This window comes from Lycium barbarum, chromosome 9 (assembly GCF_019175385.1).
Source record: "Lycium barbarum isolate Lr01 chromosome 9, ASM1917538v2, whole genome shotgun sequence".
In the NCBI taxonomy this organism is placed as follows: domain Eukaryota; kingdom Viridiplantae; phylum Streptophyta; class Magnoliopsida; order Solanales; family Solanaceae; genus Lycium; species Lycium barbarum.
In genome coordinates, this window is record NC_083345.1 from 11,027,301 (window position 1) to 11,043,745 (window position 16,445).

The 16,445-nt window shown below is 32.4% G+C and overlaps 1 protein-coding gene across 1 annotated transcript; it reads left to right on the forward strand.

The window, feature by feature from the left end:
- Window positions 1-4,756: 4,756 nt before the first annotated feature.
- Window positions 4,757-7,659, forward strand: LOC132609215 (GATA transcription factor 1-like). The gene is made up of 2 exons (XM_060323091.1): window positions 4,757-5,068; window positions 6,736-7,659. The coding sequence occupies exons 1-2, from the start codon at window positions 4,898-4,900 to the stop codon at window positions 7,387-7,389; spliced, it is 825 nt and encodes a 274-aa protein (XP_060179074.1). The 5' UTR covers window positions 4,757-4,897; the 3' UTR covers window positions 7,390-7,659.
- Window positions 7,660-16,445: the final 8,786 nt, after the last annotated feature.

Genomic DNA, 16,445 nt, shown 5'->3' on the forward strand with positions numbered 1-16,445 from the left:
CAAAAAATAGGTAATACTTGATGTGAGTTTTTGACCATTATCTCTTTCTTTTACATAATTCATAGACACAATAAGTGCGATGAAATTTAGCTCAAAATAGTAGGTTTTATAGTTAAGAGGATAACATCTATCTTATACAATTAGAAGTTACTAGCACCAGATTTTATACTAATCCAAAAAATATATAATACATATCTTTATAGTTAATCAATACATGTTTTTACGTTAACTTATGACTTAATCACAATATTAGTATCATTTGGTGTAAATCATAAGTACGAATAATTTTTTTTTTTTATCTATCTCATAAAGCGCTAATTAGGTTCTTATCTCATTATCAGTAGTTGAAGTCTGAGTTTCTCATATTTTCTCACTATTATAAAGTTGTTTGATTGATTGCATTGGCAAACTGATTCTTACATAAAATAATAATAATAATAACAAATATGTAATTAATTTTACAAGAAAAATAATATACTTATAATAGTGTCTACTTGGTAACTAAAAACTGCATATAAATTGCAATATTTTAGTTGACAATATGAAGCTATCCAAGCATAACTTATGTAATAATTTTATTTATTACGCTATACGGCATGGAATATAACAACTACAACATACCCAGTGTAATCTCACAAAGTGGGATTCGGGAAGCTTAGAGTGTACGCAGACTTTATCTCTACTTTGACAGGTAGAGAGATTGTTTCCGATAGACTCTCGGCTCAAGACGGCATGGAATACGATATAAGAATATTTGAAGTTATTTAACAATATGTAGAGTATTTGAAGACAAATCACGTTTTTAAAGTAAATAATAATCTCTATATATTATTATCTATCGCATTAACGCCACATAACTAATTCTGCATTATAAACCATAATAATTAGTCGTGCATAAACAAAATACCCTCTTCATGTTGCATTCCTACCGGGTAATATTACGATTTTATTGCGCCTCCCTTCTCCAATTTAAAACTCCGTAACTTCAATATCAATTTATTACTCTCTGTTCCAATTTATATGACACCATATAATTTGACACGGAGTTTAAAAAAATAAAGGGAAGACTTTTGAAAGTTGTGGTCCAAATTAATCTTAAATATTTGTGTGGTTATAAATCATTTCAAAAATTTAAATTATTTTTAAATATAAAAGAATAACATATTTTTGGGATAGATTAAAAAGAAAATTATGTCACATTAATTGAGATTGAGGAAGTATAATTCAAACCTTTGAGTCACCCATTTCAAACTTTTTCCGAAAAAAAGAAAGGAAAAAGGAAATTAAAATACTTGTTTTTTTCTTTCAATTAAAATTCCCATATCATGATAATTTGAGGGATCACAAAAATTCACAAGATTATCGCCGCCACGTGCGGTGTCGGGGAGTCAAAGATTTTTCTAAAATGTAAACCAAAACAAAAAATACGTGTCGGTTTATTATTGGCTAAACGACGTGTGATTTGGAGCCTATGGGAACAAAGACACATCGGTGCAATCGCCCGGCCCATTACGTAAGCGGCCCGCATTCTACGAAAAGACATAAATACCCTTGTAATTGGATTTATTAGCAATCATATCCTAACCATGTGAAGACAGGTATTGTTCATGTTCATGCAAACGTTCAGTGTACTTTGATACTTTCATTTGTCATGTAGTGTAGTCATGCATTTGGATTATTGACATTGCTTCTTATATCAATTAAAAAATAACTTTAAATTATTAAGTGATTAATTAATTAAATGATTTCTTTCTTGGGAAATGAATTTGCATGGATGCAATTTTGTTTCATTTAATTTTCCTTAAGATGAAATTAGTCATTGATCTCCTTTCCACATTCTAAACACCTTCTCAAATTTGTATTTTAAAAAAAAAAACAATAATAATCAATGTACAGAAATTAAATCGCATTTGGGATTGTTACATCAATACATATATTATATTCATGCCAAGAAAAATTACATTTCTCTTTGAGTGCTAATGAATAATAAATTAAATATATGAGAATGGTCACAACTTGCTAAAAAGATTTCATTCCTTAAACGTGTTATTCTTGATATATTTACATGAATCCATTTCCTGTCCACAAGTCATGTATATAATATTCAAATTTTGAATTTCAAAAGATCATAATGAACACAAAATTTCCAATATGCAGTTTTTTATGGTAGCTATGCTTATAAATGACAAAATTCCTATCTAAATGAGTCAAAATTCAAAAAGTTGTGCCCATGGAATTTCAAATTTGGAATCATATATAAAAAAATAAAAAAGAAGAAAAATTAGCATTTTCTACTTCAGATTTTTCGCAATGCTCATCCAATTGTCTATTCACATTACTACTATATACAACGGCAAACTTAGGGACTTTTGTAATCCTCACAAGAATTTCCAAATTTTTTTAAAACTTTTTAATTAATTACTTTTAGGTCCTAATCTTATTTATTTGAGTCAAATTTTGTTTTTTTGTTTTTAAGGTCTACTTCAAAAGTTATCGAACCTCCTACCTCATTTTTCATGTTCTTTGGTTTTCTGTTTGGTGCTCGATATCCGCATTTGAGCCCAATTAATCCAGATAATTCGCATCGTATCGCGCCCATTCGGGGAAAGCGCTCCCTCCAAAGATTTTTTCCATATCCATGTTCGAACCCCTAATCCCTAATTAAGGGAAGAGCAGCTTCATCCGCTGCACAAGTTAAATTATGTATTTGTCTTAAAAGTTCATTAACTATGTATAGATTATTTATTTAGAACTAAATAACTTCAGAAAATTAGGATACATAACTTATAAATGTCAAATTCTGGCTCCGCATTTGATTTGAAGTAAATAATTTCATCAAAATGGAAGTTAAAATATTAAAGGAGTGGAATGAAAGTTTTGCTTTCATATATTAAAAATATACTTATATGAAATTTAATTATTACTAACGTAATTACCCACTTGTGGGACTATAATGGGTATATGGTTGTTGTTGTTGTTGTACACTTGTACTAATACAAATTATATTTCTTTAATTAAAATATCTATTTTTATATCTTGAGTTTGGATCCGGGCTTAGCACGGGCCTCACATAACTAGTTTAAGATATAAAGGAAAAGAGGTTTTGTTTTTTTGAATCGCTACAAAATTAGTATTTTGACCTTTATTTAGCATAAATTTTGCAACAAATCTCAATAAATGAAATTCAATCATAATAACTCTGGCTACATCAACATTGAGAATACAAAACTATGAATAACTTCATACCTAAGGAGACATATTTGCTTCTTAACTTTTAATTTAAATATATGAAAATTCTAATAATTTATTCAGGTCAACAGTAATTGAGTGAAAATTAAGGCAAAGTTAATGCTTTTTTCCTTTCATTTGATTTGATATAATAAATGTGATGCATGTGACAAATCAAAATAATTCAAGGTTGAAACAAAATTATATTTATTCAATATTCAAAAGTTAAAACAATAAGATTAACTCGAAATTGTTTTGCTACATAAAATAAAAGTTCAGTCATCAGATAACTCCAACCTCACATAGATTTTTCTTTTCCAACCTTTTTATGCATGTAATAAAAAAACACATGCAGTTTTGAAGACTTCTTTAAAATGGTTATCAAATTGGTCTATCATAATTATACAAAAGTTTTTAGAAGTTAGTTTTAATTTTCTTTATTTGAATATTTGAGTGTATATGAAGGGAGTTAAAAGAACAGTAAAAAAAGAGAAATGCAGTGGTTAAAAACAGTGTAAGTTTACTCGCAAGTATTTACACCAATTCAATCAATGCAATATGTATATCTTCCTTATGCATATTGATCACTTAATCATAATTAAATAATATATATTTTACTTTAATATTATAACTATTTTGGCTAAATTATTTGGTTGGGTGAATTTTCGCCATTGAAAATCTAAACATAAAATGCGGAAAAAAAGAAGCTAAATAGGAGATTGAATTATATGTAATATTTTTCTTGTGTATCTAAGACATGTAACATTTATGATTAATAAATAAAATATTCACTTTAATAATATCTCTATTTATTATTAATGTTTTGTTTTTTATTTTACCCAATATTCATACCTATTTTTGGATTCAGCTAATCCAAATTGCGTCGAGAAATTGACTCAACTAATTCAAATTGTGTCGACATATTGACTCAACTAATTCAAATGTCGTCGAGATATTGACTCAGCTAATTCAAATTTGCATGATAGATTGACGTTGAAGGATAAAATGTTTAACCATTACTACAACAATTACAAGTCCATTTTCTCATTTTGGTCCTTCAGTTATGGGTAAATTCTGAGGTCGGTACTTGTGATATTCAATTAGGCACATCTAACCTTCAATTAATTAAAATGTGTCATTTTAGTCCCTCTGAAAATTTATTATATTTAGACTCTTTTCGAAGTAGACTATCTTTAAATATGGAGCAAATACACAACTTTAATATAACACATGACTAATTAAATAACCGACCAATTAATACTTCAGAAAATCTGTGATAACTCACAAACAAAGACATCAAACGTGCACATTCCAAGTAAAGTAAGGTTAAATTTTCCTAATCAAATATCACAAGGACTAAAATTAAAATTTATCAATAGTCGAGCAACCAAAAGTGCTATTTTCTTCCAAGAACATTTAAACGTTACAAAAAGAAAACTCACAATTTTATTGATAATAATAATAATACTCCTCAAAAAGAGATAAAAAAGAGAAACCATATCTCTCTCTCTCTTTAATTTCTCGCCACCCACCCACCCCACTCAACTATTTATTTATTTTTCCCATTGTTTTTCTTTTTCTCTTTTCTCTCTAAACAAAAGCAAACCAAAACAAAACCCTTGTTTCAGTTTCCTCTTTCTTGTGAACAAACAAACAAACAAACAAAAAAATGAAAATGGAGGCTTTGGACCCAACAAGTGTTGCTGCATGTTTCATGGTTGATGATGATGATGATGACCTTCTCAACTTCTCTTTGGAAGATGAACATGATGATAAAACTTTAACTACTCTTACTAATGACCCCCTTTCTTTTTCTTCTTCTTCTTCAGTTAACCACCCTGTAAGTCCTAAAGTTACACTTCAATACTCTTTGTTTTCTGTTTTTAATCTCTTTTAGTCCTTCTTGAGGCTTTGGTGTGCCACCCCATAGTTTATTTTTGGCCGGAAATGTTGTGACTCGGTTTTTTGGTGAGTTGACTCGAACGAGTTGACCTTGTACGCGTTAAGTAAGCCTGAATAAAAGGTTCATTATGAAAAAAGAGTGGTGGTGAAATTACCCTTTTGACCCTACCCTTGTTAATTTGTTTACCGGGTCGACTAATTTAAATACGCGTTAAAAGGTTTGTTTATGATAACTGTTTTAATTTTTGGGCTAGAACACGAGACGTTTGGAGGTGAAATTACCTTTTTTTGTGTGTTGCATGGTTGAGTCAAAAGAGATGGCTTACTGTATGTCCTTGGAGGGTATTTTGGTAAATTGCTGTGGAAAAGGTGGGCAGTTTTGAAACGGTTGTGGGGGAAAACAAAGTTGGGAGGCGTTAGGAGAAATGATTATTTTTTTGGACTATTTTGCCCTTGAAACCCTAACGTAACATAATCATGTTTAATAAATTAATTTACAAAATTCTTAAGACAATTTGGGGGTATTTTTTAATGAAGGAAATGTAAAGTCTTGGAAATTAAAGTGGGGTTATTTTAGGAATTTTGGAATGTCTAGAACATGCTTTTATGATTGGAGCATTGGCTGTCACTATATGTCTGAGCTGTACAAATAAATGCGCCATATCCGTTTCAACTAGCATTTCACAATGTTGAAATACATTTTTGTCCCTAACATCAATATCTATTTACACCCAATTTGTCAAAGTTGAAATTGTACTAGTCCCCAGTTGGAAATTTTGACTTTTATTTTCTTCCGTGTACTATGTACGATTATTAAGCCTAAGAAAATTACTAGATATTTTCATCCTTTAATATATAAAGAACGGAAAAGGGCCAAAATTACCCCTGAACTTTGGGAAATAGTTCATTCATACCCTTCGTTATACTTTAGGGCCAATTATACCCTTACTGTTATACTATGGAGTCAATTATACCCTTATGTCTAACAGCTGCCACGTGGCATCATCTCAGCCCTTCAAAATTATTTTCCACTCAAATAATTTTTTACCCACTAAAATAACTCAACCCGACCCGATTTTTTTTTTTCAGCCAAAGTGATACGGACCCAACCCATTACCCCTGGGCTGGAAAAAAAAATCGGGTCGGGTTGGGTTATTTTAGTGGGTAAAAAATTATTTGAGGGAAAAATAATTTTGAAGGGCTAGGATGATGCCACGTGGCAGCTGTTAGACATAAGGGTATAATTGACCCCATAGTATAACATTAAGGGTATAATTGACTCTAAAGTATAACGAAGGGTATGGATGAACTATTTCTCAAAGTTCAGGGGTAATTTTGGCCCTTTTCCGTATAAAGGAAACACTAAAGTTTTTATTTTTTGGAATAATATCTTGAAAATTGAACACTTGTTACAGTGAATATTAAAAATAAAAGTTAGAAATAAAATTGTGGAGATTTACAGATTATGATTTTGAAATAATTGGTTTAGTTCCTCACAAAGGTAGGGGTAAGGTTTGCGTAACACCACTTGTGGGATAACACTGGGTATGGTATTGTCGTTATTGTTTGGCTCAGTTGAGGTTATTAACATTCTGCATCTTGCAGGAATGTGTAGAGGAAGAATTGGAATGGCTGTCAAACAAGGATGCATTTCCAGCAATAGAGTTTGGCATACTTTCCGATAACCCGAGCATTGTATTTGGTCACCATAGCCCGGTTTCGGTGCTGGAGAATAGCAGTAGCACCAGCCACAGTGGTGGCAATGGTGTTGCTGCTGGAAACGCGTATATGAGTTGCTGTGGCAACTTGAAAGTCCCGATTAATTACCCTGTTCGTGCACGGAGCAAGAGAAGACGCAGAAGACGAAGAGGCGGGCTTGCTGACATGCCAACCCAGCGTTGTCTGGCGGTGAATCAGCCGAGTTTCAAGAACGTTAAGCAACGTGAGCCATTGCTTTCGTTACCGATGAATTCAGCTAAGAGTGCTGCTAGCATTGGGAGGAGGTGCCAACATTGTGGAGCTGAGAAGACCCCACAATGGCGGGCAGGTCCTCTTGGGCCGAAAACGCTGTGTAATGCTTGTGGGGTCCGCTATAAGTCGGGCAGGCTGTTGCCGGAGTATCGCCCGGCGAATAGCCCTACTTTCTCGGCTTCTGTGCATTCCAATTCGCACCGGAAGGTGTTGGAGATGAGAAAGCATAAGATTGGAGTGGGAGGAATGTTGATTCATGAAGCTTGTGGATATAGGGTAGAACCGTAGTGAGTCATTTGCAGGACATTTTTCTTCTTTTACTATAGTTAGCATAGACTCTAGGGTTTTGTTGTAATGGTCTTGATGGTCAGTGATTTGGTTTGGTTTTTCCATCAAAATCCGCTAGGAATTTTGAACTTAGTGTGTTTTTATTATGCTTTTAAGATAGAAATCCAGAAAGAAGAGCTCCTAACAAAGATTTGGTTGTTTTTTTTAAGTTCCATCTACTTACCTTGTCATTTGCATGGATTGGAAATGATACATTTATCTTGAGAATGATGTTTGTGGTAGTTGCTGGAAATGTTTTAACATTGCAGAAGCTGCTGTTTGCTCAAGATGGAAGTTTTGAAGGTTTAAGTGTTCTAATTGTTTGAGTGGTTTGATCATCTTACTTTGGTTTAACCCTTGATGTAATGAATGTCTTGTAATTTTCTTCTTTTGCCTATGAAGCATTTTGCAATGTATTGTTTATTTGTGAAGAAAAGACGAAGATGGAACTCATATGCAGAGTTCTCATGATATATATAGTGGCTGGTGAACGACTATAGTCTCAGCAGACTTCGTCTTGATTATTGAAGCTGAAGAATTGTTTGCTCAACAAATCTGAAACTCAGATTTGAGGACTATCTTAGTTTTCTTTGTCGTGTTACATTAACTTGTTCGACGAAAAAAGCAGTGAGTTTAAGAGAATGAAGATTTCTTGACTAACTGGCTGGTTGTTCTTGTTCCAAGAAAGTTTTTTTTGTGACTAGCTGATAGTCTGGCTCCTCTTTGTCCTGTGCTTTTAATGCTGTAGGACTATTATATCATGTGTCGAGTTGGAATATAGACACAGACTTTGTCCCTAGCAGTATAATCTATATTACTTTACAAGTTCTGCTAATATGCATGGACATTCTTAATGTCTTGGGAGGCTCACATTGTTAGACAATTGTAGGTATTGTTTCAGATGTATTTTGGTGATAACTACTCTCTACCTCCCACCAATGCCAAGTATCGGTAATTCTATCTACCAATGACAGAAATTATCTAGTGTTTTTTATTCACCCTTTTAATTTGAACCTCGGTCTATCGCGATCTTCTCCACTTCATTGACTGCTTGGCTACACCTTCAAATGTTTTTTGTTTGGACAAGATATGACAACGTCCACCAAATTGGATAGTTTGTATCTGAGTGAAAATCTCCTTCCTTTGTGCAGAAGTTGTCAATTGAAGATATTTGTAAGCTTCAAATTTGTTCATGCTCGGTGCAACTAAGTGTGTGACCAATCAATGGAGTGAGTGAAAACGAGAATCTACAACAGATGAAGGTTCAAATTGCAATAGAGATAACGAGCCTTGGGTGATTTCCTTCCGTTTGCTTAGCTTTGGTGGGCCGAGCTATTCAGTAACTGTGTTGGAGCGAGATAGCAGGTGTAACTATCAAGTAAAATAGTCGAGTTTTTTTTTTTTGGGACAAGGTTTGACAATGTCACCTTTTTTTTAATCTGTTTATTAGCTCACTAGTTAGGTAGAGTAGAAGTGACATTACAAAGTGGTGGTGATATTTTTTTCCTTGCTTTGTGCATTTCAGTGACTTGGATCCTATCCTTTTAATAGTGATCATCACTGGTTTTTCTTTGATCTTGATGGCTTCACATTTGCTTTAAGTCACTTCCTGTACATGACATTGAACTTTTGTTGTTTTCTGCATTTTTAAAGCTTCTTCTTTGTGAATTATATCAATTTTATAGTTCTTTATAGATTAGTCAAAGGCGGCTGCGCACTGATAAATATTTATGAGTGGCTGCCATTTTCTCATGGTGTCACTAATATGTGTGCTGGTTACTAATAATGCACACTAGTTTATGGTTACATATGATGACAATGATTAGTGGTTATAAATTATGTACTTGCTCGACTCAGACTCATGCATAGCTTCAAGGTCAATAACTAATTTCCCAAAGAACTAGTTCATTGGCTTCCATGTATTGCAGAATTAAGTATGTGTTGAATATAATCTATTGTCATCAGAAGAGTTTGGTTTGAATTAAGTTACTATTTTAAGTTGAATATAGCTTATTGTTGTTCGAATAGTTTGCTTTGCAGTCTGTAAGAATATATTATGTGGGAAGTGCAGAGCAGATTCAGAACTCTAGCTATGTTCTTCTGGTTGAGAATATGCTATACGCGAAACCCAAGGGTTGCGATGCAGGCAGCCTACCCTGACACAATCAATGACTAATTTCACAGCTTAAACCTCTGACCTACAGGTCACACAAAAACAATTTTACGACGCTTAGGGTAAGGCTCCCATGCAAATTGATAAAATTGGATAGAGTTTCTCCTATTTCTAGTTCTATTAAATTTTCATTTCTCTAGTAAATCATATAGCATGACAAGCACTTGTTAAAACTAGTCGCAACCATAAGTCCATAACTATCCACAATTTGTAACAAAATAGTTGCCCAAAATACGATAAGGTTAACACGTGCTTTGTTTGATTTCCAATAAAATCCAAGTCTTGCTTAATAACTTTACCCTAAGCAGAGGCAGAGCTTCATCGATTTTTTTTACTAAATGTGTGTATATCGAAAATAAGTAAAAAGAAAATGCTGGGTATAATTATAAAAAACGGAGTTCCAGTCGAATCGCAAGAAAAGCTCAACACTGCTAGCGAAGCTCTACGATAGGGCATATCCATTATTTCCATTATATAGCCAATCACACCGCTCTCTTTCTATCCGGCTGGTATGTAGAATTTGTCATTATAGTTATTTATGCATTCATTCAATTCCTCAAATGTTGATACAGCTTTCGAAAAATTCTATATACGCCACTGCCCCTAAGCGCCGATCACGGCCCTAGAGTGAATATGGAGGCAACTCTCCTAGAATCTGTCTGCTGGGAATCACACTTAGTGGTTATAATAAAAAGCATATTCATAGGCCGGCTCTTGTCGATATACTGGTGTTCATGGTTCGGTTTGGGTTGGTTATTGATTAAAATCATAACCAAATCAATTTAGTCGGTTTTTAAATGTCTAAAACCATAACCAAACCAAATAAAATAATAACCACCGGTTTGGTTATTGTCGGTTTGGTTCGATTTTTCAGTTTATGACTAGCAGCCATGAGACTTATCAGTAAAACATTAAAAAGTTGAAAAAGACATGTCTTTTTTTAGGTTCAAACGATAACTTTTATTTATAATTTAAAGTGAAACATACATCATAAAAACATTTTCACTATTAGTGATAGTGTAGGACTCAAGTTACCCAAAGTTGCTAAACTATTACATATAGAGCTAAAAACTAACTTAGTAGTGGCTGCACCATTTTTGTCGTCTTAATACACATACCTGGAAATAAAGTAGAGCGTAGGAGCTTTTAGTTGTTGTTACAAACATACATATTAATTAAACATAAAGACTACCTAAAATTAAAATGAAAATATATGAAATAAAAAAAATTTGTGTAATGATCCCAAACTTTGGGGCAGTACATGCATTTTGCCTTCAATTCTCCCATTTTATTAAAAAAAAAAACTTTGTGTAATGATCCCAAACTTAAAATGTTTTTCTATCGTTATCTCCAAGGCTAGGGTCTCGATTACAAGGAGTTGTTCTTTTCTACTTTTTAGGAGGATTACCCACGGAAGAAGTATTAGGGCATTACCATGTGCTTGAGTTGCAGCAAATGCTGATGTTACTGAAGTATCTTCTATAGGAACCTCCAAATCTACAACCTCTGTTCTTTTCATATGAAAAATATTATAAATTTAGGACTCATTCAGACAAGCAAAAAGAAAGGTATAAATTCGAAAAAAGAAGAAAAAGAAACAACCTAAAATCAAATGGCTGACAAAGAAAGACTAAAAATTTAAGTTAAAGACATTAGACTCTAATGTGAACTTCTGTTAGCAGGTTTACAATTAACACTTAAAAGAGTTAAAAGACTTAAAGACATGAGGTTGGACATATTCTTAAAAATATGGGCCTTAAACAATCATGTGAAATAAGTAGATCAAAAATCAAATTAATGATTAAAAGGTAAAAAATATTTATAATTATTTATGAAAAACTAATATTATACATATAAATAATTATAAAAATTATGTATATAATTTATCGGTTTGGTTCAGTTATTTATTCGGTTATTTTTTAATAGAACCATAATCAAACCAAATATTATCGGTTTTTAAAATTTAAAACCAAATCAAACCAAACCAAACCAAATGTCAGTTTTTTTATTCGATTTGATTAAATTTTTTATTTAATTTTGATTTTAACCAAAACCGTGAACAACCCTACCCATAAAGGAGATATTCTCTATTGCCAATGTGTGCACAACATTAGTTCCTTGTTTAACCCAATGCCTTTACTTTCATTTCATATGTAGTAATTCAGTAACATGCTAGCTAGCTTTTGTATGTCAAATCATGGTTCAATTCCTTAGCTTTTGTTATCTGCTTCATCTTAAATTAATTTGTTAAGGAAAAAACACTGCTATTTATGTATTTTAGGTTTGCAACATGCTCCTCACGCGTGGGTCTAATCTTTTAGTTTGATCAAACAAATATTTTCATTGATGAGGGGCTGAGACTCAAGTCCAGAATATTTGTGCGTTAAGATACCATATTAAATTGTGTGAATAGTGTTATGACCATTTGTGATAGGGCCTAAGACAATAATACATATATTCCATGACTAGACTAAGGATTTTCTTGCGTGCAATGAATGTATGGGTCTATTCACGTTTGTCCATGTTTTTGGTTTCATTAGAGGTTGCCAAATGCATTTTGAGAGAATAAGTGAGACAGGTGGGACATGTTCACAAAAGAAATATTCACAAACTACCAAATATAATGCAATACAACATGTAGGGCATCATGCGATCTTTGTGAAGATTTTCTTTTAGGTTTTAGTGGTGGTTTCTTTCAAAACAAAACAGGGGACATTTTCTTTCTTTTTTTGTTAAAGTACTTCCTAATTTTCTAATATTAGCATGATTGGTATGGCATAAACTATTGACACAAAACAAAAATACTTTTAATGAAATTACTTGCATATGTTTGAATCCTTTACACTGCTGAAAATATACGTAACCATCACAAATATATTACTACTTTCGATATATAACCAAAAAAATCAGGATTCAAATTTCAACAAGGATAAAAAAGCGTTTCTTCCATTAGTATTAGCTTTGTTGGTTAAAAATTTAGAGTTAACCGATACTTGTGTTTGTAAGAGGTAGTAGGTATTCGATAAAAATAGTTGAAGATTACGGCAACTAATCCGAACACCATTACTATAAGAACTAAACATTATTTTCATACCTTATCTCCTATCTTCCACTGCTACTATATGCCGACGTATTTTTGTTTCCAAAAACACTTAAAAATGATCTGACATACTGTATCAATTTTCGAGGTAGAATACAACAATTATATTTCATCTAAATAGCAATATCACTCATTTGAAAAGACTTAATATGATGGAGGGTAGGGCCTATGGCCCAATAATAATACACTAATGACAAGTCGGATAGAGAACTAATTTCAATTTTGTGCCAGCTCTATTGTTGGCTAGTGAATTGTCTTCCTGAAATCAACGAGAGATTTATTCAATAATATAGAAAGTAGTTTGAATTTTGTGAAGGCTCTTGTACCATCAATAATTAAAGGTTGTCCCTGTATGTTATATGTATAAGCAGAAAATAACTCTAGTAACAATTAAGATATAAGAAAATCTTAAACGGAATATCGTAAATAACAATGAAGGTTAGTGTAAGAAGCTATATTTGAGAAATATCTAAATTATCCATTCCACCCCCCCCCCCCCCCCTCCCCCTCTCTTTTCTCTGCAAACTATATGCTTATTCATACAACTATTGTAAGAAGAATACTAAGATTTTATCCAAGTATTTGACAAAGAAACATGATTAGAACTTAGAAAAAATTTGGGAGAAACGATGAGGACTATGAATATCTAGAGTCACTTCAGTACATAGGAGTAATATTCGAGCCACAAGATGCATCAAGAAATTATCCCCTTTTTATTCTAATGATAAGTATTAAAAAAAGGAAGATGTCATGGTATTGTATTTTTTTTTTCTGTCTTTGGTTGATTTAGTTCATTAATCATTAGTCTACTATTAGTCTTATACCATATTGAAATACTTTGTTAATGATTATAATGAGTTTTGTAACTTTTTTTTTTCCCCGGATAAGTGTAGATATTCGACTGTTTATTTAATCTCTAGTACTTAATTGTGATATTGCTTTAATTTTTTCTTAGAATTTGGTTTTAAAGTTCATTGGAGGATTTTAAAATTTTAATTTCCATCTTTTTTTGTCTCCAAAGACTTAGAGCCTGTTTGGATGGCTTAAAAAAAGTAACTTATAAGCTGAAAACAACTTATAAGCCAAAAAAAAAAAAAAAAAGTTGGGGCCCCATTTTTTTTTTTTTTTTTGGCTTATAAGCTGCTTTTTTTAAGCTAAGACAAACATGCCAACTTATTTTTTTGGGCTTATTTTAAGTAAAAAATGGCTTATAAGCGATTTTCAGAAAGGGAAAAGGACACTGTGTGTCCACTCAGCCAAACTAATTCCACATTTAACCACTGTTTGGGCTTAATCCCACTAGGTGTCCGGTCGGCCCAAATTAATGCTAAGGCTGGCCGGCCCAACAGCCTAGCTCTTAAAAAAAAAAAAAAACTTTTTGTGGCGACTAAGTTGCCACAAAAATATCGCCACTAAAGGGCTGCTACAGCATATATACATATGTTGGAATTATATATACACTTTATATACAAGAATTATACATTTTATATACATATGCTGTAATTAATCTTACATTTATTATACATAAATTATACGTTAATTATACATTTATTATACACATATTATACAATAATGATATGATATTTATTTTTAACATATACAATAGTGATACATATTATATACCACAATGATACGGTTTCTATGATATTTTTTATACGTATGATACACTTTCTATACAAGACTGATATAGTTTATATACACATGCTGGAATTATATATACACTTTTTATACAAAAATGATATATATTATATACAAAAATGATACAATTTTCTATTCTATAATACACATTATATACACAAATGATACATATTATATACAAAAACGATACATACCTTAGTGATTCATATTTTATACAGTTTCTATACATTACAGATAGATATTGATACATATTTTTATACACAAACGATACATATTATATACAAAAATCGCCTCAGAGTTTTTTGGGATATTTCTTACTAAATATACACATATTATACATGTTTTGGGATATTTAACCTTTACTGGCTACTTTTTTAATTGCCACTAAAAAACCTGATTTTTCTGTAGCAGCCGTCGCCACCAAAAGTCTGACTTTTTTTTTTTTTAAAAGCGATGGGGCTGTTGGATCGGCCAGCCTTTAGTGGCGACTTTTTAAATCTTTTGTGGCGACTTTTAGTCGCCACAAAAGGCTTGCGACAGATTTTGGCTACCGGATGGGAATAGTTTATGGGCTAATTTTTTTGTTTGGAAATAGATGGGCCAACGCATGAGATTATTTGTGTCCTTTCCCCTTTCAGAAATTTATAAGCTAAGCCAAACGGGCTCTAGCATTTGGCCATAGATTCCCAATTTTTTTTTTTTGAAAAACTTGACTTGGGTGAAGTTTTTCAAGTTTTGAAAATGTGTTTGGCCATAGTTTTTCAAAACATATTTCACTTTTTGGCACCTTTTCTTGAGTCGGGGATCTATGGGAAACAACCTTCCTACCTCCCAAGATAGGGGTAAGGTCTGCGTACACTCTACCCTCCCTAGACTCCACCATGATAGATATAATATACGGCCCTGCGAGAGTGTATTACTTTAGTAATTCCAACAATTTGTTTGATCGATACAAATTGTGACCCCAATCTCGCAGATATTTCAATTCCAGCGAATGATGATGCCATATCCTCAATCCAATTAATTCTTAACAAATTAGTATTCGCAATTTGTGAGGGTCGTTCTAGCTATATAAGAAATCCTTGATTAATAATAACATAATAAGATAAATAACTTACTTCAGAAATCCCTTATGGAATCGCTTACTATTTCTGAATTTCAAAAAAGAGATAAAAATAACAGGGAATATTATGTGATTTATTAGCATTCGAAATCTTAGTTGGTATTCGAAATATCCGATTCAAATAGACAAAGAGATGGTTGAATAAAAATTTTTTGTTTAAAGTTCCATTTTTTCAGAGGGCAAGGCAATATGAATGTTCTATCATGTTCCATCAATATTCTAAAGGGGTTATACGATATATCCGGTGTGGAAGTAGGCCAACATTTCTATTGGCAAATAGGGGGTTTCCAAGTACATGGCCAAGTACTTATTACTTCTTGGATTGTAATTGTTATCTTATTAGGTTCAGCCACTATAGCTGTTTGGAACCCACAAACCATTCCAACCGGGGGTCAGAATTTCTTCGAATATGTTCTTGAATTCATTCGAGATGTGAGTAAAACTCAAATTGGAGAAGAATATGGGCTCTGGGTTCCTTTTATTGGCACTATGTTTTTATTTATTTTTGTTTCTAATTGGTCGGGAGCTCTTTTACCTTGGAAAATCATACAATTACCTCATGGGGAGTTAGCCGCACCCACGAATGATATAAATACTACTGTTGCTTTGGCTTTACTCACATCAGTGGCATATTTCTATGCGGATCTTACAAAAAAAGGATTAGGTTATTTCGGAAAATATATTCAACCAACCCCAATCCTTTTACCCACTAACATCTTAGAAGATTTCACAAAACCTTTATCACTTAGTTTTCGACTTTTCGGGAATATCTTAGCTGATGAATTAGTAGTTGTTGTTCTTGTTTCTTTAGTACCTTTAGTAGTTCCTATACCTGTCATGCTCCTTGGATTATTTACAAGTGGTCTTTTTTTATAAAATACAAAAGTTTAGAGTAATTTTTAAAAGTTTTGAAAAGGTCAAAATATAGATCTTGGCTCAAGAATAAGTTCGAGCTAGAAATTGAGATTTGGAAATTTATTTTC

Bases quoted from the DNA above. Each gene is read 5' to 3' on its own strand.
- LOC132609215 (XM_060323091.1), top strand. From the start codon at position 4,898: ATGAAAATGGAGGCTTTGGACCCAACAAGTGTTGCTGCATGTTTCATG. The intron at 5,069-6,735 runs GTAAGTCCTAAA...TGCATCTTGCAG, and splicing joins CTTCTTCAGTTAACCACCCT to GAATGTGTAGAGGAAGAATT.